Source organism: Castor canadensis, chromosome 17 (genome assembly GCF_047511655.1).
Source record: "Castor canadensis chromosome 17, mCasCan1.hap1v2, whole genome shotgun sequence".
Classification (NCBI taxonomy): Eukaryota; Metazoa; Chordata; class Mammalia; order Rodentia; family Castoridae; genus Castor; species Castor canadensis.
In genome coordinates, this window is record NC_133402.1 from 3692166 (window position 1) to 3718068 (window position 25903).

General features: G+C 52.3%; 2 protein-coding genes across 10 annotated transcripts in view; both read right to left on the reverse strand.

Moving 5' to 3' along the window:
- Positions 1 to 417: 417 nt before the first annotated feature.
- Positions 418 to 9584, reverse strand: Pam16 (presequence translocase associated motor 16). 2 transcript variants are annotated; one of them, XM_074059243.1, is made up of 5 exons: positions 9459 to 9584; positions 2825 to 2909; positions 1351 to 1487; positions 964 to 1029; positions 418 to 574 (listed from the first exon to the last, which is right to left on the reverse strand). In XM_074059243.1, exons 1-5 carry the CDS (start codon positions 9567 to 9569, stop codon positions 488 to 490), a joined length of 486 nt encoding a protein of 161 aa, XP_073915344.1. In that variant the 5' UTR covers positions 9570 to 9584; the 3' UTR covers positions 418 to 487. The 2 variants fall into 2 exon arrangements, with proteins under 2 accessions (XP_073915344.1, XP_020012127.1); XM_020156538.2 differs by having other exon boundaries at positions 9442 to 9582.
- A 194-nt stretch (positions 9585 to 9778) lies between these two features.
- The window catches only part of Coro7 (coronin 7), a 64829-nt gene continuing 48704 nt past the window's right edge, over positions 9779 to 25903 (reverse strand). For 2 of the 8 annotated variants that reach the window (XM_020156533.2, XM_074059240.1), the window contains 19 exons: positions 20112 to 20166; positions 19669 to 19726; positions 19447 to 19592; positions 19279 to 19371; positions 18983 to 19114; positions 17951 to 18077; positions 17397 to 17572; positions 16844 to 16952; positions 16651 to 16737; positions 16431 to 16573; positions 16253 to 16357; positions 16085 to 16170; positions 15196 to 15337; positions 15022 to 15111; positions 13880 to 13996; positions 13488 to 13623; positions 12988 to 13079; positions 12182 to 12268; positions 11429 to 12056 (listed from right to left, as the gene is read on the reverse strand). In XM_020156533.2, coding sequence (XP_020012122.1) covers positions 12051 to 12056; positions 12182 to 12268; positions 12988 to 13079; positions 13488 to 13623; positions 13880 to 13996; positions 15022 to 15111; positions 15196 to 15337; positions 16085 to 16170; positions 16253 to 16357; positions 16431 to 16573; positions 16651 to 16737; positions 16844 to 16952; positions 17397 to 17572; positions 17951 to 18077; positions 18983 to 19114; positions 19279 to 19371; positions 19447 to 19592; positions 19669 to 19726; positions 20112 to 20166 — 1987 coding nt within the window. In that variant the 3' untranslated portion in view covers positions 11429 to 12050. Of the gene's footprint in view, positions 11196 to 11428; positions 12057 to 12181; positions 12269 to 12987; positions 13154 to 13487; positions 13624 to 13769; positions 13997 to 15021; positions 15112 to 15195; positions 15338 to 16084; positions 16171 to 16252; positions 16358 to 16430; positions 16574 to 16650; positions 16738 to 16843; positions 16953 to 17396; positions 17573 to 17950; positions 18078 to 18982; positions 19115 to 19278; positions 19372 to 19446; positions 19593 to 19668; positions 19727 to 20111; positions 20167 to 25903 lie in introns of those variants that run through there. The other 6 variants (XR_012443133.1, XR_012443136.1, XR_012443134.1 and 3 more) reach the window with 6 other exon arrangements.

Here is a 25903-nt window from a genome sequence, read left to right on the forward strand (position 1 = left end):
CAAGCATCAGAAAGTTCAGGTCTGAGATCAGCCGCTGCCTGCTGTGTCTGGTGAGTGTACCTGGGTTCAGTTAAAGGCTGACCAAGGCTTCTCCCAGCTGCACACAGGAGCCTTCTGCTCAGCTCACCAAGATGCCAGATCCAATTCCATCCAGGGAGCTCTGGAGCTAGGGACCCTTCACCCTGAGGGAGGGCAGGGGCAGACCTGCAAGTTTCTGGCATTTCTGTCCAGCAGGACACACAGGAAGGAGCAGGAGCAGCTGTGTGACAAACCCCAGCACAGGGTTGCTCACCAACCCATCCATCCCCCTACAACCCTCAGGCTTCAAAGGCTATTACTTCCCCTTCCCCACAACAACTCTACAATGGGCAGGAAGGCAAGCCTACCTCTGGAATTGGGATTCATGCACAGGAGAAATGCGGAAAAGACATTTATTAGCAAGCTATAAATTATGAGGTGGCGGGTGGGGGTAGAGAGAGCTGAGCAGTCATGTTTTAGGCGGCTGCCCTTTCTCTCTGTCCTCCTGGGCCTGGATTCTGAGTTCCTCATCTAGACGCTCCTTTGCACGGACCACCTGGGGAGAGTGGGAAGATCAGGCCCTGGCAGAGCCTCTGCCCTTTGCTCCTTGCCTGCACAGAAAGACCTCTTCCTGTCCCAGGCCCAGACTGCCTCTCTGGAGGGCAGTGGGCAGGCAGAGGATCCTGGAGGAGGCCCATCTTCCACGCTAGCCCAGCCCAGACATCTATACTGGGGTCAGAGCACAGCACCACCAAGTGCTCCTGTTCCTTCAAAGTCCTTGCTGTTGAACTGGGGCAGCCAGAGGAATGGCAATTTGGAAGGAAAGCCCTCCCTGAGGGTGGACACCAGGGGAAAGCCTGCCACAACTTTCTACCTGCCAGCTGCCCTCCAATGAGGAGAGGAGATTCACAGCTTATCCTCCTCACAGAACCAAAGAATACTCACCTTTGATTGCAGGTAGAAGGAGCCGCCCACAGATTTATCATTCACCTTAAATAGGTGTTCATAGTTCTGCAGGGGAGAAAGAGTTTGCAGTTTTTGAGAGAGGTATCAGGATTAGCAGACAGGGAAGCGAAGCTAAAGGGCTTGACCTCTGACTCGCATGCCATGTTGGGCAATACAGGAGGCTACTGTAATCACTGAGGTACAGGACAGTACAGGTGCCACAGAAGGACAGCTCATATGCTGTGGCCACCTGCCTGCTGGGAGCCTAAAACTTCACAAGCAACAGTGGCTCCTCGAGTGTGAGTTAGGCTGACTGCAGCCAGAGCTTCCTTCCCTTTCTGCCAGGCCTCCCCACTCCCACCTTCCAGGAGTGTCTGGTGGCCTCACCTTCTGTACCTCCTCGGGACTCAGCTTAGAGATGTTCAGAATCTGCTGGGCTTCCTGGAGGCTGAGGCCAGAGAGGTTGGATGCAGCTGCAGACTGGTGCCCTGCACGTCCCCGGGCATCAGCTGCTGCCCGGCTGGCTGTGTGGACATGTGGGTGATCGCTCAGCCCTCGGTGGCCCAGAACTCCCTCTGGGCCTTCCAAGTGGGTGGCTCACCCCTGCCAGGTGGCACAGAAGAGACACAGGAACAAAGGTGGCCAGAAGTAACTTCTTTTTTGGGGGATGGAGTGGTGGACAGACATGTCTCATCACTGGAGGATAAACGCAGGGTCTAGCCATCATATCTGGCTACTGGTCCCCAACCTAGACCATGATGACTTTACCCTCCACCCCCCCACATTCCTTTTTTTGCAGGGGCAAATTAGAGAGCTTTAGGCTACTCTGAGGAACAAAAGGAAGCACCAGGCACAGTAGGAGCAACAGCTCTGCCAGGACCTGGCTGCCCAGCTAGTGCTCAGACCACTAAAGCAAGCTACCATGAGTGACCACTTTCCTTTCAATGACCAGGACTTTTCCTTAAAGGATCAGGGAGTAAATATTTTAACTTTGCAGCCAATTAATCTGTGTTGGAATTATACAGTTCTCTTTTTTTTTGCAGTGCTGGGGTTTGAACTCAGGGCCTTCACCTTGAGCCACTCCATCAGTCCTATTTTTGTGAAAGGTTTTTCGAGATAGGGTCTCACAAAGTATTTGCCTGGGCTGGCTTCGAACCATGATACTCCTGATCTCTGCCTCCGAAGTAGCTACTGGTGCCCTGCAAAAAACTATGATTTATTTTTTTGGGTGGGTACTGGGGCTTGCTAGGTAGGCACTCTACCACTTGAGCCACTCTATCAGCCCTTACTTAGCTCTTCTTGAAAGCACTCAGAGATGTGGCTGTGATTCAGTAAAACTTCATTTAAAAAACAGGTGGTGAGCTGGGCATTGGTGGCTCACACCTGTAATGCTAGCTACTTAGGAGGCAGAGATTAGGAGGATTGTGGTTTGAAGCCAGCCTGGGAATAATAGTTCGTGAGACTCTATCTCAAAAAAACCAAAAACCCCCAAAAAAACCATCACACAAAAGGGCTGGTGGAATGGCTCAAAGTGAAGGCCCTGAGTTCAAGCCCCAGTACTGCCAAAAAAAAAAAAAAAAAAAAAAAAAAAAACCAACCCAGGTGGGCCAGTTTGCCAGTTCCTGTCCTGTACACTCATGTTAATCAGGTCTTACTGGAGTAACCCTCTCCCTTACATAGATAGGAAGGTCCCAAAGTCTGGCACTGCCCCCTACCATGGAAAAATACCCCAGGCTGCCCATGCTGCAGAACCCAGCCCACAGGATCCCTGAATTCACAATTGGCATGATCCATGGGCAAAATGTAACCTGGGAAAACATGATGTGGCCAGGCCAGGGGGAGGGCAGGGGTCCATGCTTACCTGCAAACTCCTGCCGCAGGGCCCGAGCAAAGGCTCTGCCCACCACCTGCACACCCATCACAATGATCTGGGCCAGGTACTTAGCCTGTGGGCAGAGCAGGCACCTGGTCACCAGGGTGCATCACCAGAGCCTGCAGATGTGGGACCCTGGAGATGGCTGCTGAGTGACAGGCTGCTGGGGAACTGAGGGCATGGTGCAGAGCTGCAGCCACAGGCCACCTCCTCCAAAGTGCCTTGCTTTGGGTGGCTTCACTCAGTGAAGTACCCAGAGGCAGACTTGTCCTTCCTTGGTCTTCAGAAGGGCACAGAGAAGCCAAGGCACTGACTTTAGGAACAAACACTGTGGCCTGGGAGCCAGAATATCCCTGCCCTCAGAGCTGACCCCATGCTGACCCATCAGCCTGGCAGGGAAATGAACTCTAGCACAGCAAAGCTATGCAGACCCTAGACTGTATGATTCAATGCTCTGGAGACGTGACCAGAAACACAGAGTCAACAGAGGAGCACTCAGGAATGGCATGAAAATTCTAGAAGATGCTATTTCTCTTGGGCTGGGTCCTGAAGGGTAGGTAGAATTAAGGCTTTCTAGCCAGAGGGGAGGAGAGAAAGCCTAAGGGATGTCCTGGGAGCAGTCTGTGGCTTATGCTGGCTGGAGGTAAGGCTAGGAAGGCAGATGGAAGGAAAAATGTCATTGAGATTACATGTAGATAACGTGTAAAATCAACTGCACATTTGTGCAATGATACAGAGTCGGGGGACATGTGCTAAAAGGGTGCTCCCTGTGGGTTAGTAGTGTAGTAGTGCTCACAGGGCAATTTGCCCTTTCTTCTTGGGGTTTGGTAACTGTCTGGTACTTGGGAGAAGGCGGCAGAGAACAGAGAGCTACAGCGCTGTTTGCCAAGGCATCTATCTCACAGAGGATCCCAGGGTCCAGAAGAGGAAGACAGCAAGCTGACTAGTATCAGTAACCCAATCCAGGCCCAGGAGAGGCTATGATTCCAGTGGAAACCAGACTGGAGAACTGGCCCTATTTGGCTTCCAAGGACCTGCCCTTCCCTGACAGCCAGGACAAGACATGAGTATGACCCATTAGGGAATTAAGTAAACAGAAGTGAGTTTGCCTTACGAAAGTAGGTGAAAATTTCATAAGCCTTGGATTTCATACCATAAAGGAAGCTCAGAGAAGACCCTCCTGTGATCCAAGTCATAGCTGGCTGCAGCCAGCTGTAACAGAGTGTTTGCTGACTAGGTAATCTCACCTGACTTCTGCCCTCCTTGTCTAAAGCTACTGCCAAGCGTGACAGAAGGCTGTTCTGTCTGACATGCCAGTCAGTGACTCCAGAGGATTCCCTCAGCCTACAACATTCCAAGTGACTTCATCCACATGGAAAGCTGCTGTCCCTCTACTGCCACACCCATCAAATGGCTTTCTAATCATGGGTTAATTTTTCTACTGAGGCTAATGACTAGTGGTACATAATGTACATTAAGAACCGAGCTTGTAAAAGATGTGAAAGACCTCTACAAGGAAAACTATACACTTCTGAAGAAAGAGATTGAGGAAGACTATAGAAAGTGAAGAGATCTCCCATGCTCAACATAGTAAAAATGTCGATACTCCCCAAAGTAATCTACATGTTTGATGCAATTCCCATCAAAATTCCAATGACATTCATTAAAGAGATTGAAAAATCTACTGTTAAATTTATATGGAAACACAAGAGGCCACGAATAGCCAAGGCAATACTCAGTCAAAAGAACAATGCAGGAGGTATCACAATACCTGACTTCAAACTATATTACAAAGCAATAACAATAAAAACAGCATGGTACTGGCACAAAAACAGACATGAAGACCAGTGGAACAGAACAGAGGACCCAGATATGAAGCCACAAAACTATAACCAATTTATCTTTGACAAAGGAGCTAAAAATATACGATGGAGAAATAGCAGCCTCTTCAACAAAAACTGTTGGGAAAACTGGTTAGCAGTCTGCAAAAAACTGAAACTAGATCCATGTATATCACCCTATACCAAGATTAACTCAAAATGGATCAAGGATCTTAATATCAGACCCCAAACTCTTAAGTTGATACAGGAAAGAGTAGGAAATACTCTGGAGTTAGTAGGTATAGGTAAGAAGTTTCTCAATGAAACCCCAGCAGCACAGCAACTAAGAGATAGCATAGATAAATGGGACCTCATAAAGCTAAAAAGCTTCTGTTCATCAAAAGAAATGGTCTCTAAACTGAAGAGAACACCCACAGAGTGGGAGAAAATATTTGCCAACTATACATCAGACAAAGGACTGATAACCAGAATATATAGGGAACTTAAAAAACTAAATTCTCCCAAAACTAATGAACCAATAAAGAAATGGGCACGTGAACTTAACAGAATTTTCTCAAAAGAAGAAATTCAAATGGCCAGAAAACACATGAAAAAATGCTCACCATCTCTAGCAATAAAGGAAATGCAAATTAAAACCACACTGAGATTCCACCTCACCCCTGTTAGAATAGCCATCATCAGCAACACCACCAACAACAGGAGTTGGCGAGGATGCGGGGGAAAAAGGAACCCTCTTACACTGGTGGTGGGAACGTAGACTAGTACAACCACTCTGGAAAAAAATTTGGAGGCTACTTAAAAAGCTAGACATGGATCTACCATTTGATCCAGTAATACCACTCTTGGGGATATACCCAAAAGACTGTGACACAGGTTACTCCAGAGGCACCTGCATATCCATGTTTATTGCGGCACTATTCACAATAGCCAAGTTATGGAAACAGCCAAGATGCCCCACCACTGACGAATGGATTAAGAAAATGTGGTATCTATACACAATGGAATTTTATGCAGCCATGAAGAAGAACGAAATGTTATCATTCGCTGGTAAATGGATGGAATTGGAGAACATCATTCTGAGTGAGATTAGCCTGGCCCAAAAGACCAAAAATCGTATGTTCTCCCTCATATGTAGACATTAGATCAAGGGCAAACACAACAAGGGAATTGGACTATGAGCACATGATAAAAGCGAGAGCACACAAGGAAGGGGTGAGGATAGGCAAGACACCTAAAAAACTAGCTAGCATTTGTTGCCCTTAACACAGAGAAACTAAAGCAGATACCTTAAAGCAACTGAGGTCAATAGGAAAAGGGGAACAGGTACTAGAGAAAAGGTTAGATCAAAAAGAATTAACCTAGAAGGTAACACCCACGCACAGGAAATCAATGTGAGTCAATGCCCTGTATAGCTATCCTTATCTCAACCAGCAAAAACCCTTGTTCCTTCCTATTATTGCTTATACTCTCTCTACAACAAAATTAGAAATAAGGGCAAAATAGTTTCTGCTGGGTATTGAGGGGGGAGGAGAGGGAGGGGGCGGAGTGGGTGGTAAGGGAGGGGGTGGGGGCAGGGGGGAGAAATGAACCAAGCCTTGTATGCACATATGAATAATAAAAGAAAAAAAAAAAAAAGAACCGAGGTTGTGGGCTGTGGGTATAGCTCAATAGTACAGCACTTGCACAAGGCCCTAAAAAAAGGTCCGCAAAAAAAAAAAAAGGAACCCTCAACAGAAAAAGGAGGTGGCTGTAGCTGGGAACTTCCCCAACCATTCCCTCCACACTTCAAAGTGACAGGTAGCCTGTAGTTCCACTGTCCAGAGCTCCATGGTTACAGGGAAGGCAGGACTGGCCTGTAAAGTTTTAGCAGCTACCCAGGCTGGCCAACTCAGGCTACCAAAGTTCCTTCAGGAGGACTGGGAAAGTTCTAGCAGCTACCCAGGCTGGCCAACTCGGGCTACCAAAGTTCCTTTAGGGAAGACAAAATGGTGCAGTCTTTGGGATCCGTCAGCAAATCCCGGCTGCGTGACTCTGCACAAGTTCTCAATCCCTGTGAGCCTTAGTTTCCTCATCTATTAAATGTGGACAATAACATGGCTGTCATAGAGATCAAATAAGATAATGCCTACAAGTTGACTGGCTGATTCAGTAGAGGATAAATGAATGTTGGTTTCTACTCCCAGTTTCACAAAAACTTGGCAGTGGGTAAGCAATAAGGAGTAACAAGCTTCTTCCAATACAGGTCCTTTGATTCCTCAGTATTCTCTCAGGGAGCTGAAGGAGCAAGGGAAAGGAGCAAGAGTGATGCTGGCTGGGACTGGAATCTTAGCTTTGCTTCTATCTAATTGGGTGGCCTTGGACAAATTACTCAACCTCTCAGAACCTGTTTTCTTATCTGCAAAATGAAGAGAAAAATATCCTCCTTACAGCAGGGTTGTGAGGCCCTCAGTAGGCAATGTATGTAAAACCAAGTGGAAAGACAGACAGTGCCAGGTTCAGAGCAGGAAATGAGCAACAGTTTTGTTTCCAGACTACATCCTACTTGTTGTTAGTAGTCTTGTAGCCAGGTGGAGCAGCAAAGCCTCTCATCCACCTATTGAATGAAACCCAAACATTCCCTGAGCACTGGCTATGGCCAGGCCATACTCACAGTGAGGAGTCCTGGGGAGCAGAGCTTTGCCAGCTACAGCCACCACGGGTGATCCAAATAGTCCCTAGCAGAAGGCCTCACAACCATGCCATAGTCCACTCACTGATACTCAGGACAAGAACAAACAACCCATATGGTACCTAACTCCAGATCAAGCAGTGGACAAAGAGCAGAGGTCAGAAGCACAGGAGCCCAATCCTGGGACCCGCTATGGGCAGCACAACTGCTTTCTTAACTGCTTTCTCATCTTGGAAGCAACACGGCACAATGTGGGTCCAAAGCCCTGCAGTTGGGGCAAGGACCAAGACAAGTTGGGAGTGAGGAGGGAGGATTTCCAGGAACGAGGCTTGTCTCATGGACGTTCACAAAGAAAGGAGCCTGGATTCCAGAGAGCACTGTGGGCAGTGCTCCTCAAGGGCCCAGTGGGCAGGCTCTTGGGGTGTGGGAGGAATGCCACTGAAACAAGAAGGGGCTCTGCTCACCCAGAGCTCTGCAGAGAGCTACTGACATAACAATTCCTGGGGCCCTGGCAGCAACCCACATGGTAGGTGCCCAATGTGTATTTGAATGAGTGTACAAAGTGGCTGTCTAGGTACCCACATTTAAACCAGGCCAAACTCAGTGATGCTTTGGTCCAGGCTCTATAGTCTTTCAGAAAGTTTCCAAATACCTCCTAACTCCTCAGATGAGAGAGAAAGCTGGGCGTCCCCCAGTACCCACACATTTCACTACCACCTGCAAGTTCACTCCACTCCCCAGCTTGGCACTTACATCTCTTCTTGCAGTCTCAACTTAGTTCTCTGTTTCCCCACTACCAGGTCAACTCTACTCTTAGGTCAATTCTCACTTTTTTTTTTTTTGGCATTACTGGGGTTTGAACTCAGCACCTCATTCACGCTTGCTAGGCAGACGCTCTACTACTTGAGCCACTCTGACAGCCCCAACTCTCACACTTCTTTACTCCTCAATGTCTGTGCTGCTGAGTTCAACTATGGAATGTCCTCCTTCCTGTCCTGATACTGTCAAAAATCACCATCCTTCAGGACTTGGCTCCACACATCACACCCCGTTTCCGGTGTGAAGCTTTCCCCATTTAGACCTTCCCGCAGCACTTTCTCTTTCTAGTAATATACTGTCATATTGTTTTAGTTTACGAACTTGACTGATTTCTTCTTTCGGATACAAACTTCTCCAGGACCACATTCTATTTGGCCTTAAGGGACGCTCAGAGAGAATGTACGTTAAGGATTCAGTTCAGGATCATTGCAGTAATCCTTAATAAATGGCAACGACCATTATAAGGCAGGGATTATGTGGCAAAAACCTATCTTAGCACACAGAAGGAGCTGGGCTCAAACCTGATCTCTCTGACTTCTGTGGGAAGGATGACCCATAAGGATCAAGGATGAGCTTTAGATCTCTGAGGTGTAAAATGGGACAAGGACAGGATGATTTCCTAAGAATTAAGTGGGAATTTACGTAAGGCCTCAGCCTGGCACTTGTAAGCAGTTAGCTGCTCCCTTATCCGTAAGAGGCTCCCAACTGGCCGCGTGGGACTCACTTGAGGAATACATAGGACTTCCAGTGACAGAGGTCAAGAACCCAACTTCTTAAAGGTTTCCCAGGTGACCTGCTGGGTCAAAGGTCTGAGGACTGAGCTGGGTGCCAATGGTTACGTCAGAAGCGCCGCTTTCCCCGTCTCCATCCCTAGTTCAAGTCCCAGGCCGGCGACTTCCTTGAGTCAGCCGCCGAACGGGGATAATGACCGGACGATCCCATCGACGTCGCGGAGCCGCAGGGCTCGGGGGGCCGGCTCGGCCCCACCGGGGCTGCCCACGGCTGCTCGCTCACGTGCGGCTGGGCACGCGGTGACCGGACTTGCCGGGCACTTCCCTTCGGCCAGGACAGCTCTGCCTTCCAGCCGAGCGGCGACTCCCGGCCCCGAGGCCGCCGCCGCCGCTACCACGCACGGTACTCGCCGGTCCCGGACACCCGGCGCGACGCCCCAGAACCTGCTTCCTGCCGGGCGCACGGGACCAACAGCCCGGCCGAAGCTCGCCACCCCGCTCCGACCTGACCTCCCCTCCCCGGCTACAGCCCGCCTTGGGCCTCACCATGGCGGCCGCTCTACCTCAGAGGTGCCGGCTCCGGCTCTCTGGCCCCGCGGGCCGCGCGCAAGGGAGGCCGGCAGGTCAGAGGTCAAAGGATGTAGACAGCGCGTGCGCGAAGCCACTCTGGGCATGCGCGTTACCGCGGTCCCGAGGGCGGAGCCACGCCGTGACGCACACGGACGGGGTGGGCCAGAAGGCGGAGCTTGCTTGGGCGGAGCCTGCCTCAGGTCAGAGAGGGGAATTTGGGGGTGGGGGAGGGGAATGGAGGGGCTCAGTCCCTCGCTGGCCCTCCAGCTGCCCACGCTGGTCGTGGTGCTGTTTCCTCCGTTGATTTGACCAAAATATTTAGGACAAAAACATTATGTAAAATAAACTAACATAATACAGAGTGGGTACCAAGTTCTTGGGAAGAAAACGGAGAACATCAAAATAGGTTTCATTCCAGATTCCTTCTGCCTGGCAAGCTCTTTCGCAGACACCTGAGAGGCTCATTTCCGTATTTTTCAAATCTGTGCTCAAATGCTACCTTTTTCAATGAGGCCCACTCCAACCCCCTACTACACGGCGGTATGCCCTCCATTTTGGGTGGTGGGGTGGGAAGGGGAACAGAGTTAAACAACACACATTTATTTTCTGATGGTTTTTAAGTCTTAGAACTCCAAGGTCATTGTGTTGGTAGGTTGAGCTGCCCGAGGCCTCTCCCCTTGGCTTGGAAGCCTGTCATTTTGCTGAGTCCTCACATGGTCTTCCCTGGCCTGTCTTGTATTTTAAATAACAGGCTCTATTGAGATTACATTCACACACCATACAGCTCACACTTTTAAAGTGAACAACTCAGTGCCTTATAGTATATTCACAGAGCCACCATCTAGTTCCAGAGCCTTCTCGCGTCTCATCAGCAGTCACTCTCCCTGCTGCCTTTCCCAGCCCTGGCACCCATGAACCTGCATTCTATCCCTTTGGAGTTCCCTGTTCTGAACGTTCCATAGAAATGGAAGTCGTACTACATGTGGCCTTTTGTGTCTGGCTTATCACTCCACTCTTGACACCCCTCTATTTTTTCTAAAGCTCTTATCCTGTACCATATTATATAATTCCTTTAATGTTACTGTTTATAGCCTGTTCCCTCCCCAGGAGCAAGGCTTTTATCTCTTTTCTCCACTCTTGCGTATCAAGCAACTGAATCGAGGTGACTGATCTAGGGCAACAGGTCCTAGGCACGGGAATGCTTAATATCCAAGAGTGGCAGGCACTCAGGAATCTTAGGTGAATGGAAGAAAGTTGGGCTGCCTTGGACAATGCTCTTGACCACTGCCTGCCTTCCTTCCTTTCCTCTAACTTTCCAAAGTCCTCCTTCCTTCAGCACCATGCTGAACTTCCACTGGTCAAACATTCTTATCCTGGCTCTCTGTGGTAGGCTCCTTCAGGTTAAATGAGAGCTCCCTTCTCAGCACCCTGGACACCTTTGCCCATGCACCCATCACCTCCTTTCTTCCTAGTACTAGGGTTTGAACTCAGGGCCTACACCTTGAGCCACTCCACCAGCCCTTTTTTGTGATTGCTTTTTTGAGAGAGGGTCTGAGGAACTATTTCCCCAGGCTGGTTTCGAACTGTGATTCTCCTGATCTCTGCCTCCTGAGTAGCTAGGATTACAGGCGTGAGCCACCGGCACGCAGCCAATCTCTTCCTTTCATATAGCTTATCTTCTCAATGGCTCTCTTCACAGTCTGCTTGCTCTGGTGCACACAGTCTGGTTCCTTTGTACAACAAAGAGAATATAAGCTGAAGCTCCTTTTATAAAAGGCCTTGTCTTTCCTGCTCAATACAGTATCTGACCATCTAGAGTTCTGCTGGGCAGCTTGCAGCACTAGAGATATTAGGAGCCAAGTGAGGTAGGGACAAAGAGGAACCCAGGGCCTAACCACTGTCACTCATATTCCTATCCCCTTCTTTCCAGCTTCCCAGAGATCAGAGCAGCATGAGACGTGGCCAGCTTAGAAAAGTTTAATTGCTCAGAACCCCACAGTATGTGCAGGCTGGTCCTTGCAGGACTCACACTGCCCTAATCAGGTCATCAGCTTGGTGAGACCCCTACTCTTGCTGTCAAGCCTGGGAAGCAGGGCAACTATTGTTAGACCCCTGAGGCTGGAGCTGCCCCAAATGGCTTGGTGGGGGGCCAGCCCCCAACACCCTTGACCAGAACTGGGGCAGCAGGCAAGATGGGTTGGCATGTAGTAACTGAGGTGTTAGACGAAGCCAGCCCAGGCTGGAACTGGTCAAAGTCAGCAAAAAAAAATAGGGGAGACATTTGGAAGCCCAGGGCCTGCCCAGGGACATGCTACTGACCCTCTGCCCCACACCCCTTGGTTCCACATGCTAGCAGGTAGCTCAGGAGAAGCAGCCAGTCCCAGAGAAAGCAGAAGTGCAGACGATCCCTGGAGTTGCAGTGGGCCCAGCAGCCAGGAAAGTGCCCAAGGCCAGGACTTCTGGGAGGGATGTACCAGTGCCAGGACCACATCTTCCAGTTTGAAGAGATGTCAGGTGGTCAGGGGCACTAGGTGCCTCTAGGAGGTGACAGCAGCAGCTGAGGCCAGGGATACCCGGTGGGCAGGCTAGTCCTGGGGTGAGAAACCAAGAGGTGGGAGGGAGTTAAGAGAGCCTGGGACAGGAGTGGGTATGCTGCAGTGTACTTGCAAGGAATGGTGTCTGCCAATCCTGGTGGCTGGGCCTACTCATCACTTACCCACTCATCCTCGTCCACCCCTTCAAAAGAGTCCTGGGGTAGTGGGTCCTCGCGGTTTCCCAGCTTTGCCACCATGGCATTCAGCAGCTGTGAGTGGACAGAAGTGTTGAAAGGACTGGGATCCTTGACCTCTAGAACATCAGATTCTATGGTTCTAATCTCAACAATGTCGGGAAAAGAACCACTTCGATTAGAGTCCTAGCAAACTGGAGGGTTTTGTGTGTGTGTGTGGTGCTTGGGATGAAACCCAGAGCCTTGTGGATGCTAGGCAAGCACTCCACCACTGAGCTGCAGCTCTTGCCCGTGTTTTTTTGAGACAGACCATGCTGGCACTGAATTTTCAATCCTCCTCTTCAGCCTCTTGAGTGCTGGCATTATAGGCACATACTACCACATCCAACTTGTTGATGGGTTTGCATTAAAAAAGATACAAAGACAGAGCCAAGACAGAGATACAGAGACTGTGGCATATGGCACCTGTTACAGTTGCTCCTGCCTCTGTATATTGCCTCAAAGGCTCAAAGGCACATCAGGGTCCCAAATGAACTTGAGGCGCCAACCTGAGGCTTTGCTTCAGTTAGGCCTAACCAGGATGATGCCCTTCACTGCCCCCAGCTTCCGACACCCTAGAGGCAGCAGCAGGGGCCCAATGGTCTCCCCACCAAACTCTGGTATGGAGGCGGTGTGACACCCTGTCCTCTTCCTGTCTGAGTTGGGGCTGGAGACCTGGAGAATAACCAAGCACAGCCAGGACTGCCCCCCACACCCCGGTTTGTTCCCCATGGCCAGCCCTCCCCCTTGCCTACCTCTTCTTTCTTTTGCTGGTCTGACTTCTCTTCCAGGTATTGTGCTGAGGATGGCGCCCGCCGGGCAGGAGCTTCACGGGGGGCTTGGCTCACTGAAGTGGGGCAAGGACAGGCATCAGAGAGTCCCCTGGATGGGGCTGCTTGGTGCCGGCCCCCAGGGAATTTCCTGGCAGAGATCCAAGAAGTGGCATAAACAGTTACCTAAGGCTCTTTTCACAAGGCCTGCCCAGGGCACCAGGGTGTGCATGTGTATGTACATATATATTGAGGGCGGGATATGAGGGCAGGCCCTGCCCTCCTAAGGCTTCAGGAGGGGTCTGGCCTGGGTCTGCCTTCTGGGGCTCGGGAAGTTAGACCTGGAGATACGGCTACTCCATCCTTAGGAGAGCCCCAGGTCTCTGGCAGTATGGATAAAGTACTAGACTTGGGCATTCTGCCCCTTCCTCCAGCCCCTGCTCAGCCTTCCCTGCTTCCTCACCCAACCTGGGCCCTTAACTCACCTGGGGTCATGCCTGGGGGCTGCAGGCTGAGTAGTCGAGGCTGCCCATTAGCACCTGCCAGCCAGGCCTTGGCACTGAGCACTGGCTCCCAGCTCATGGCTGTGTTTGGGAACACATCATCCTGGAAGAACTCTTTCTGCAGGTGAAGAAGGAGCTGTTCTGAGACACTGACTAGAAGCCCAAGGCACACCAGCATTGAGACCTGCACTCCTCACACCCCCCACCTTGTACTGGGGTTTCCATGAGTTCCAGAATTTCAGCAGAATAAGGAAGCAGGTGTACCCAAAGAGCAGAAGAGTAGGGATATCTGAGGGCAGAACCAGACAAGAATTGAAGTCCTTGCCAGTGTCAGGAAGGGGTGCTGGTGCTGGAGTTCTTGGACTCAGCCTCACCCGGACTCGGGGCAGCCGGAAAGCCACAGGCTCCAGGGAGGTTTGGCGCAGCCTCAGGCATCGGGCAAACTCCACTTCCCTCACATCACACTCGGTCTTGGGCAGGAGGACAAAGCCCTGGAGGATGAGGAAGGGGGAACTGAGCCAAGAGCCCCTGGCTGAGCACCTAGGACCTCCAGGGTGGAGCATTCTCCCACTAGGACCACAGCCTGCCCCTGGACAGTGGTGTGCTGGTAATGTAAGCAGCTGTCTCTCTGGAGGGAAATCTTGATGTGTAGTGTTGGCCTGTTTCCTCAGAAGGCAAACTTCCACCATAGTCCATTTCAGGCCACCAGCTTGACTCACTGAATGCACAGTTGAGCAGAGATGTATGGTAGTCATCCTGGGGCACCTCCCCCACACAGATCCAATGGGTATGCACGGTCTCAGTGAGATAATCAGGAAATGGTCAAACGGCAGACTGATTTCCATTTTTTTTTGGTGGTGCTGAGGATTGAACTCGGCCTCAAGTTTGTTAGGCAGGTGCTCTCTCTACCACTTAAGCACATCTTCAGCCCTTTTTGCTTTAGGTTGTTTTTCAGATATGGTCTCCTGTTTTTTTTTTTTTTACTTTCTGATGGTATTGGAGTTTAAACTCAGGTCCTCACACTTGCTAAGCAGGCACTCTAACACTTGAACCATGTCCCTAGCCTGGTTCTCCCATTTTTGCCAGGGCCAGCCTCAGATCACAATCCTCCTCCAGTGTAGCTGGAATTACAGATGTGTGCCATCACCACCCGGCTTGTTTGTTGAGATGGGGGGGTCTTGCTAACTGTTTGCCAGAGCTAACCTAAACCCATGATCTTTCTGATCTAGGCCTCTCAAGTAGCTGGATTATACATGTGAATCACCATGTCTGGCCTCATTACCTTGGTTTTGAATAAATTTGTAGGTTTATATAACTTAACTTCATATAGTTTAATTTTTAATAATGGCTGAGTAGTTAACAGCCAGCTCTCCCAGGGGACAGGCACAACTCAAGGCATTCTGACCCCACTACCCCACGTGCTCCTGAACTTCTCCGCATGGCCACAAGGGGGCGGGGAAGCTCTGTGGTCCCAATTGTTGGCAGAAGGATGAGCAGAAGGGGAGTGCAAGCTCACCTTGTGTGGGTCAGCTGACGTGAAGCTGTTGCACTCCAGGAAGAAAGGGGCCTCCGGGAGCAGCTCATACAGGAACACACGGGTGTCGCCCTGAGGGGCAGAGAGTGGGGAGGTGACAGTAAAGTGGCCAACTACACCAGCTCCTGCCCCCACCCCATCCCCCATCTAGCCCACCTTGCCCGTGAGGAGCACCAGGCCGGTGTCAGGGTCATAGCTGGGCAGCAGAGTGGAGGGAGCCACGTCAAGGCTCAGCACTGCAGAGGCACCACTCGCCAGGGCATCAGCTGCATACAGCAGCAGCTGGCGCTCACTTCGGCTGCCAGGGGGCAGGGACAGAAACACGTCCTTAGGGCTGGAGAGGTCTGGAGTGGGCAGTCACCCAAAGCAACTCTCACCCTTTCTGGGCTAAGGAACCTGAGGGCCAGCAGGCATCGGAGAAACAAGTCTAGCCCTCAGAACTGGCCTAGTTGGGGCAGCAGAGTCCCAACCCACTGCTCCCTGCCTCCCTCGTCCTCCCCAGTCCCTGCAGCCTCCCAAGTCAGGACTTCTCCCATCATCCTACTTGTCATTCTCTGCTCCATCAGGGCTGGGCAGCTTCCTGGCCTTTCCACCAAGTCTTGAATGCCCTCTCCTGCAGGTCTTGGTCAGCACCTTGGATAATCCATCCCTTGGGAGGCCTACCCTGATCCATCCTCCAAGGTGCCAGGTGCCCATCTCTCAGGTCTCTCTTGTTGGCCTCGTTCTGTGCTTCCTGAGCATCACCTGTCTTTAGCAGGCTCCTGGGCCTGGCTTTGTCCCCTAGCATCTGACAGCTCATATTCTCATTTTCCCTCCTACTCACCTATCCACAGGCCTATCTGTCTGGTTACCTATCACTTCACCACTCATCTATTCATCTACTCATTTACCCTGCCCCCATTCATCCACCCATCCCGTCACCCATCCCATTATTGAGGAGGGGTGGCAACAGTTTCTGTAGGCCTGAAAGGTGTCTACGACTGTGGAGAAAAGGCACTGAGGAGCTGCATAAATAAGCCCGGGAATGGGGTCCTTGAGTCCTCACCTGTCAAAGCCAGATACCAGCAGACAGCGACCACCACACACCCAGGCAATGCGGGCACCACGGCCTCCTTCAGGTCCTGGACCTTCCTGTTGAGATACAGCACTTGAGGTCCAGCCAAAGTCCCCCCAAATGGGTCTGAGGGCCCATACCCGGTCTATGTGTGCTCACCTGCAAGGGCTCAGGGCCACTCCGGGGCTCATAGACTCTCACATGCCCATCCTTGCACACAGTGGCCAGTTGCTGCCCATCGGGACTCCAGGCCAGACCAAAAATCTGGTGATAGGTGGGGATATGAGAGGCAGCCTTCGGCCGCATGGCTAGGACTCTGTCCTGGCAGATGACCTACCTGATCCTGGTGGCCCTGCAGCCTCAGCTGCTCGGCTCCTGCTTGGAGGTCCCAGATGCGAATGGTGAGGTCATAGGAAGAAGAAGCCAGCACATCAGCTGCCAGTGGGTGGAAGCGCAGAGAGTAGATTTTCTCTGTGTGGCCTGGGGAGGACCATTGGGTGATGCTGAGCCCCTTGGGAGCCACAGCCCACCTAGCCCCACCTCCAGTTCCCCCTGACCTGTGAGCACAGTCTCAGGTGTAGTCAGCACATCCTCTAGGCCCCCTGGGGGCACCCGCCAAAGTCGAATCCGAGCATCCTCCCCAGCTGCAGAGAGAGCAGTAGCTCCTCAGTGCTGGGCCCCAGAGCCCTGTCTGCCCTGCCCCCTCAGGATCCAGGGTCCCCCTCAAGCCTGGGGGCCCAGCCTCCTTACCCACAGCAAGGCGGTGGGGGTCAAAAGGGTCCCAAGCCAGATCAGTCGTAGCCACCCCATTCTGCAGCGTGGGCAGCGCTGTGTCGGGCAGGCGACCAGGCTTCCGCAGCTGGGGAGGCACCCCACCCACAGCCCATCAGCATCAGCACAAGACCAGTCTCGGGCTGTACAACAACACTGTGCCTGGGCCCCCACCCTCTACAGCAGCCCCCTGTGCTCTGAGTCCCAGGTGCCAAAGTGAGGCCCCAGAAAGTGAGGGGGCGGCAGCGTGGAGTGGTGCAAAGAGCTCATCTTGGGCTCGGGTAGCCTGGATGCAAACTCAGCTCCACTTACATAGCCGTGTGACTGGGACAGGTCACTAAACCTTTTTGTGCCTCTTCACTCTCATCTGTAAAATGGGAATAAGAAGAGCGCCCACCACATACAGCAGCTGGGAGGATTATGGGATGTGCCAGGCAGCTGCCTGACACAGTTTGGACTCAGTGAGCTCTGAACATCCTTGCCAACCGCAGGGGACCTGAGGGGCACCCCTGGCAGGGTGGGGGTCCCTCACCTCAAGCACAGCCACCTGCCCACCGCTGCTGAGTAGGGGCACAGCCACACGCAGCCGGTTAGCACAGAAGCCGTCGCACTCCCCAGGTGTGGTAAGGTTGAGCCCTTTGAGGTTGGTGATGTGGCTATCTCGGTGCAGTACAGTGCCTTGAGCATGGCGGAACTTGGAACTGGGGCCTGGAGGGGACAGAGAGCCACATGTAAGGATGCTGTGCCTGTGTACCCTGCATGCTGAATCCCGGCTGCCTGCTACCTTTGCCATGGGAAGATACCAGGCCAGGCCTCTCACAGGCAGTACACATAGTTCACCAGGGACGCTCACCCTTGCTCCTCTGATGGAGACTGAGGTATCTTGGTGTAACCCCAGGGCTCCAGGGACCACTGCAATGGTTCAGGCTACTCTCTGTTTTTACAGATGACCTCAGCAACCCACAGGATGAACGACTGCCAGAAGCCCAAGTCTGGGTGAGTGGGGATGCCCACTCCATGAGGACTTCCTCAGGACAGGGAGACAGAGGACGACAACTGGGACTGGGGCTGTCCTGATCAGCTTACCCAGCAGGCTCTGCAGCGACCTCTGGCTGGGGCTGGTACCAATGCCGCTGGTGCTGGAGAGCGAGGGCCCCAGGCTGGAGGGCGTGGAGGGTGAGGTCAGCGAGCTGGGAGGGGAGGAGAAGCCCTCCTGGGGAGAAGGATCTGGTCAGCCAGCAGGTCCCTGGGTGTGCTGGCCAGCAAGAGCAGGGACAGCTGGCCAACTCCAAGACCACTGCTCTGGACCCCTCTGGGCTATGGATACTGGGTCAGGCATGAGCCCTGCTGTGTAGATGTGGCAAGGGGAGAACGAGCTTTAGGTCATGGGGCAGGTCCTGGCTCCCAACTTTGTGGGTACAGCACTAGTGAGTTACAGCTACCAGTATTTGTAGAGAAGCCAAAAATTTAGTCTATGTGAAGTGCTGCTGGTGGACAACAGAGTTTAGAACACACTACTAGCTGGATGTGGTAGAGCACATCTGTGATCCCAGCTACTCAAGAAGCAGAAGCAGAAACAGAAGCAGGATTGTGAGTTTCAGGCCAGCCTGAGCAGCTGGTGAGACTCTATCTCAAAAACAAAATACAGGCTGGGTACGGTGGCAGCTCATGCCTGTTTTCCCGCTACTGAGGAGACAGAAATCAAAAAGATTATGGTTCAAGGCCAGCCCAAGCAAACAGCAGCAAGACCTCATCTCAATAAAAAGCCAGGTGTAGTGGTTCACTCCTGTCATCCCAGCAAGGACAGGAGGCATAAATAGGAAGATCAAGTCTGAAGCTGTGATCTTCACAGTCTGAAGCTGGACCTGGGCAAAAACATGAGACCCTATATGAAAAGAAAACTAAAGTAAAAATAGCAAAGGGTATGGCTCAAGTGATAGAGCATCTGCCTAGTAAGAGTGAGGCCCTGGGTTCAAACCTAAGGACCACCAAAACAAAACAAACAAAAAAACATAAAAACAATTGGGCAGGTGGCATAACACACCTACTGCTCATTTCACCTCAAAACCTGCTGCTGTGTCACAGTAGCAATGAGAGTGTGTGTGGACTGGTACTTACACTTGGGTCTGTATCAGTCCCAGGTGTCTCCACAGGCTGGGTCATGTCAGAGGAAGGCTCCATGGGGGGAACCAGACAGGAAGTGAAGCTGGGATGGGGCCGATGGGCGGGATTGAGGCTGATCTTCTGCACCTGTGGGGAGGCTAGTGGTTGAGGCTGCCAGTGTGGGCACACATGGGGAAGGAACCCCTGGAAGGGTAGACTAGATGGGGGTGAGGAACAGCAGGCCCAACTAAGTTAGTACACAGCTGGACTGAATGGAACCAGGTGGGAGTGAGAACCAGGCTTGGCCCTACCTGCTGGTTGCTTCCAGTCCACCAGGTGTGGACATCAGAAGCAGGCACACAGCCAGCGGTGTCTGGAAACAGGTCCTCATGGAACTCCACAGCCTGGTGGCAGACAGGCAAGTGGTTAGTGACGTCTAAGTCTCCCAGGCCTCCAGCTCCTTGCCCAGATCCCCTTACCTTTCGGGGCACATGGTGGCTGATGGGTATGATAGCTGTATCACTCAGCTGCAGGACACGGAGTACCTCACAGCCCATGACAGTTAGTGCCCGCCGGGGAATGAGGGCTGCTCCCCGAAGCACACTCTCCAGCACGCACTGGGTCACTGTCAGGAACACCATGGGGAACAGTAAGGAGGGAGGAGAACCAGAGGGAAGAGGTACGGGGGAGCAGGGGCTCACCTGGGCTCAGTGCTGGCTGCTGCAGGGTCACCTCATAGCAGTACAGCTGACTCTCGCCCTGAAACAAGCCCAATCTGAGTTCCACCCATCGACCTCGCCCTGGTGACCTTGGTCTGGCACCAGATCCTATTCCTCCCCAGAACCACTAGCCACAGAACCATGGTGGCCATCTAGGAGCAGTGACTCTGCACCTGTGGCAAACTTCCCCTCACTTGCTCACTAGCACCTCATGCGGTGAGCACTGGGAGTACACATTAGTAGTTACATGTTCTCAGCCTTGTGCTCCTGCCTTCTAGGAGTCACATCACCACATCTTGGTTGCCCAGGTGAAGATGTCCCCAGCAGCAGGGAAGCTCTCAGGCTTGGCCTACACTGTTCTCGTTCCTCCTCTTTAGGGGGACAACAAGGAGGGTGCCAGCATGAGGGCCTCTGAACTTGCTCACCTTTCCTGCCAGGACCAGGAGCCCAGAATCTGGATCCAGCAGGGGCATCAGAGACCTGGGGAGAGGGTCAGGGAGCAGGATGATGAATAAGGGGCAGCAAGAAGGCCATGCATTATGTGACCTCAGGTCAGGGGCCTGGAAAGCACCAGAAGTCACTCAGTTCTTCCAGCCGTGTCCAGCCTGTCTCCAAGGAGCCTCCAACTCCTCTCCTAGCACTGTCCACACACAAAGCCCAACCCCATATCCACCTGCTTCCCTGCAGGACCCGTGTTGGGGCCCGAGGACTGGAGACCTCAGGCCTGACCTCCACACTTCCACACCAGGCTCTTCTGAGAAGACCTCATATACGTTTTGTCCTGTTCCTCCTCAGCCAGTGTAGACATCAGGTTGGCATGGCCAGAAGGGTGAGGAGAGGGCAATGCTAGAAGCAGGAATGCTCCATCTCCACCCAGTGCTATCTGAGGACACCTACCCCAGCTGTTTCAGGTCTGTACCGAAAGTAGCACCACCTGCTCCGTCACCCCACATGCTATGGGCCACAGCATGTCCTAAAGACTCGCTGTCCCTCCAAGTAGCCTCCAAGTGACACTGGGGAGAAGCGCTGCTGGACTTCCATCTCCAGGGCAGCAGACCAGACTTAGTGGGCAGGATGCTCTCATCCCATCCCTGAGGTGGTAGTTATGGCAGAAAGGGATAATGGCTGGGAATGTGGAGGGTAGGCAGGGATTCCCCAGGCCCTTGCCACCCTATGCTGGGCTACCCTCTACCAACTGCATGTGTGACCAGGGATTTGACCTGGGCAGGGATTCATACCTTCCTTCCCTGGGCCTCTGAAGGCCCCTTACTGTCTGCTAGGCCAGTGAGCACTGCCTTTTGATTCCAGCATTTGGGGAGGGGCATCTGGGAGAATTTAGAAGGGAGCTTTTTTCTGTTCCTGCTATTGTTTCAGTGTCTTGTCCCTGGGAACCCTGGGCCTGTACCTCCACCTGTACTCACCTTTATACATTACCCTACCTCTCCAATCATCCAGATGTGGTGGCTGACTTTACCCAGGAGACAAGGGGCCCAGCCTCCCCCTCCCTGCCCACCAGTCTTCTGCCAGCACCAGAGTGGGTGGAGAGCTGGGTGGGGTCCTGTGTCTCCACAACTTCCTGGAGGGCCCTGGGCTGGCCACCTGTGAGTAACACAGGCCTAATTACCTAGGGCCAACAGGGTAAGCCAGGCTCAGCACTGCCCTTCTTAACCCATCCTGACCACCGCCTACCACAGTAGAGGGGACGAGAGGTAGAGTGTGGCCTGGGGATGCTCCATGCTGAGGCACCATTCATTACTTTATGATTGTTCCTTGCCTTGGCCATTAGTCTGCATCTAGCCTGGCATGCTGGTATGACCAGAGGTGAGTACAACAAACACCATCCCCGTCCTCAAGACGCTCACAGCCTGGTACAAGAGGCAGAGACAACTCTATTCTCTGAGGATGTACAGCAAGGGGCAGGGTGATGGGACCTTGGCTGGGCCACTGTGGAAGAGTCTGTTTCCTACAATCCCAATGTTAGGGAGAAATCAAACATGCCATAGGGAGAGTTCTAGAGAGAACAGCATATACAAAGGCCCTGTGGCAGGTGGGTGCAAGGCCCTTTGAAGATGGGAAGGGCAATATACCCGGTACTCTGAACAGTGAGGTGATGGGTAAAGACTTGGACAGGGGTGGGCAGAGTCAGCTGGAATGGGGCCTGGTACATCAGGAGGGGAGTTCTGTCTCCAGTGGGTAATAAGCAACAAAAGGCTGGTGGTGTGTTTGCTTGTTTGTTTTGTGGTGCTGAGGACTGACCCCAAGGCCTTGTGCATGTTAGATAAACACACTCTTACCTCTAAGCTATCAGCCCCTGATGGTGCATTTTAAGCAAAGGCAGGGTAAGAGCAAGTTGGCACTGAGCAGGAGTCATGCTGTATAGGGACAGGCCAGAAGCAGTGGGAACAAGGAGTAAAACAGGACTCAGGGCCAAGGCTGAGAGCAAGTGGACTGGGTAGGGGCCCATGTGGCCCTCTGCTGCCTGGGTAAGAACAAAACAAGAGTCTTGTGGGTTCTACTGTGGCACTAATGACTTCCCTGCCCTCTAAACCCACCTCCTGAAAAAGCCTGGACTGGCCTCCTCTCATGGTGCTGCATCAGCTTCTGTCCACTGACTCAGGTGCTCAGGCAAGGTATGGGGGCAGGAAGTCACAATGGGCAGGGCTAGCTCCTCAGACAGGTCAGGCCAGTCCTCCTCGCCTCAGGCAGAGCCATCTGGGCAGCTCTGCCAAGCAGGAGCATTCTGCTGTCCATGGCACAGCATGTGTCAGGAAATGGGGTCACAACACGCAGTACCAAGAGTTGCAAAAGATGGCACGGGCCTGACCCTGGGCCTTGTGAAGAGGTATGGGTCTGGAATGCAGAAGGTGTGCCCTGAACTGGCTGAGAGTCAGAGGTGGTAAGAGGCGGTGCTCATGCCCCCCCCACTGCCATGGCTTCTGGGCCTGCCACCTCCAATGGCTCTGACCCAGGTCCAGTGTCAGTCATAGAAGGTTAAGAGCCCAGATCTGTCCCTACCCTCCATCCCAGGACAGAGGACAATGGTGGCACCAACTGGCTCAGGAGAGTGGGCTTTGGCCCCTGATAATGTCACCAGTTCTTCCAACTCTCCTGCCATGAGCAGGCAGTAGAGGGACCAAGGTGTGCTTCTGGGAAAAGCAGTCAAACTCTTCCAGTTCTCCTCAACCCCAGACATCTTGAGCCAAAGCAGTCCAGGTCCCTTGGATCTGTCCCTGTCACCCAGGTTGGGTGGTCAAGGCCCTTGGGTCAAGGCTGCCCCATTCTCCCTGCCCCTCCTTCCTTGCAGGATTTCTGAGGGGGTTAGTAGCTTGAGAGCAACAGGAAAGACTGGGCAAGCTGGTGAGGTCCCTGGTAGCTGCTGAGAGCCTCTGGGTGGATAGAGACCCACATGACCCCAGAGCCTTGATTAGGGCAGGGGTAGACATCTTACTCAGTAGGTGCATGCATTTGAGCAAGAACTGACCACATAAGCAAAGGGCTTGGAGGCCACCAGGAAGTCCTGTTCTTGTGAAATACCGGGATGGAGTTGCTGTGACACTACCCCTGGTGGGGCATCTGTGGATATTCCCAAGGGCCTCTGAGAACTTAAGGGCTAATAGAAGAGGCTTAGGGATAGTCTGACCAGAAGTCACACAGCGCTGATTACAGACACAAATGCTTCTGGGTCAGGCAAGAAACTCCAGAGAGTGAAGAGCCTGGAGACACAACAGGGGTTGGTGGGGACTGGGGTGACCTGTGAGAGATTTGGCCAGAAGGGCAGCTTCTACTCAGCTCTAGCAGAGACTTCCTGTTCAAGGCAAGCTGGGAAGTCCCTTTATAGTATGAAACCACCTGATTTTTTTCAAGGCTGGCAATGGCTTCAAAGTTTAAAACCTGCCCTATGGGCCACACGAAATACACCCGGGGGTCAGCTCTGCCCAAGAGAAGGGATTTCCCAGGTCACGTCCCACATCCACAACACGAGAACGTGTGTAGTAAGGAGCCTCATCGGTCCTGCCAAAAGGACCCTATGGAGGCCAAGGAGCAGAGAGATGTCTGGAAGTTCCAAGCAGACCCTGCTTAGCCCCTCATAACAACTGAGACCACTGTCCCTTCTGGAGGCAGAGTCACCCAGAGACTATACAAGTCCCTAGCTGATGTGGTCCAACCTCCAGGACAAGCCCCACGTCCCCCAAAGACTCAAACTGCCCAGCCAAAGGCCTTGGCTGCAAACCAGGCAGGAGGGGGGTACGATGTCCGGAAGCTGGGAGCTTAACTGGGTCCCCAAAGACTCTGAGGCATAACTCTAACCACAAACATGGGAGGGAAGAGGGCAGAGCATTTTCCTGGAATCCTCCAAGTCAGGGGATTTTTCTGGACTAGTCCAGCCCTTGTCATTTGCCCCTCCTGCTCAATCAAGGGCCACTGTCAACTGAAGCCCAAGTCCCACCTACTGTTGGTGAGGTTCCCACCCACCCCCATCCCCCCAAGCATATTCTGGACTTGAAGCTGCCAGTAGCTGTGAGGCCTTAGGCAGAGAGCCACTTCCCTTCCTGTGTCTCAGTCCTTCACTTAAAAGGTGGAGAAGGGGCCCAGGAATGCTCCCTGCCATGAGGCTGTGATAACTGCAAGAACCCCAAATTCACTATTAGAGTCTGTACTTAGGAGGCTCTAGGAAGGACTTTGTATGGCCTTCCCATGAGTTTTGAAATTGGGATTAGCTACCAACAATGCCACATTGAGAAACTGCACCTAAAATATCTGGATTTTGAGTTCTCTTGAAAAGTCCTGAGCTCTGACAGGCCGTGCTGGTCATGGGAACTGACCCCTTACCCCAGTGCCCTACTGTTTACCTCTGCCTTTCAGGTCTCCAAAGGCCCTGGGGTTCCCTTCTTGCATTTATGTTACCTGTCTAGGGTCTCACAGGCATCTGTGTCTGACTCTTTTTCGCAGTACTAGGGTTTGAACTCAGGGCCTCAACTTGCTAGGCAGGCGTTCTACTGATTGAGCCACTCTGGCAGCCATTTCTTGCGATTTTTTTTTTTTTTAAGCTTTTTAGAGAGGGTCTCACAAACTATTTGCCTGGGGCTAGCTTTAAACTGCAATCTTCCTTATCTCTGCCTCCCGGATAGCTAGGATTATAGGCATGGGCCACTGGTGCCCTGCTCTGTGTCATGAATCTTAGAGGCATTTAGTATTTTTTTTTTTTCCTTCTTTCCTTCCTTCCTTCTTTTTTTGGCAGTAATGGGGTTTGAACTTAGGGCTTCGCACTTTACCACTTGAGACGTTCCACCAGCCCTTTTAGTGTAGGTATTTTCAAGGTACGGTCTCACTAACAAACTATTTCCCCAACTGGCCTCAAATGGCAATCCTTTTGATCTCTGCCTCCTGGATAGCTAGGATTGTAGACATGAGCCAGTGGTGCCCTGCTCTGTGATATGCCTCTTGGCTCATTCAATATTTGCTTTCTTTTTTTTTGGCAGCCCTGGAGTTTGAACTCAGGACTTCACACTTGTTAGGCAAGTGTTCTACCATCTGAGCCACTCCACCAGTCCTTTTTTTGTGTTAGGTATTTTTGAGGTAGGGTCTTCCCAAACTATTTGCTAGGGCTGGCCTTGAACCGCAATCCTCCATATCTCTGCCTTCCAAGTAGCTAGGCTTACCCGGCCCCCTATTAGGTTTGAACATGCTAGGCAGGCACCCTATCACTTGAGCCACGCCTCTAGCCCTATTTGCTTTTCACACTAAGAAAAGCAGGAATCTACTCACTGTCACACAATAAACTAGGGACAGACGTGTTCTCGAGTGTACTGACTTCCTATGAAGCAGGGTAGTCTTTCCTTGCACAGGTCGCGAGTGGTGGGTTGAAGACCTGGCCAACCCGGTTGGATAATCACCTCCCCTCCCCCAACACACACACACACACACACACACACACACACACACACACACACACAGACCCCCCACCCACGACGGACTACCGCCCGACCACACACACACACACACACACACACACACACACACACACACACACACACACACACACACACACACACACACACACACACACACACACACACACACACACACACACACACACACACACACACACACACACACACACACACACACACACACACACAGACCCCCCCACCCACGACGGACTACCGCCCGACCAATGGGGAGAGGTCCCGCCCCCTACCACAATGGCCCCGCCTCC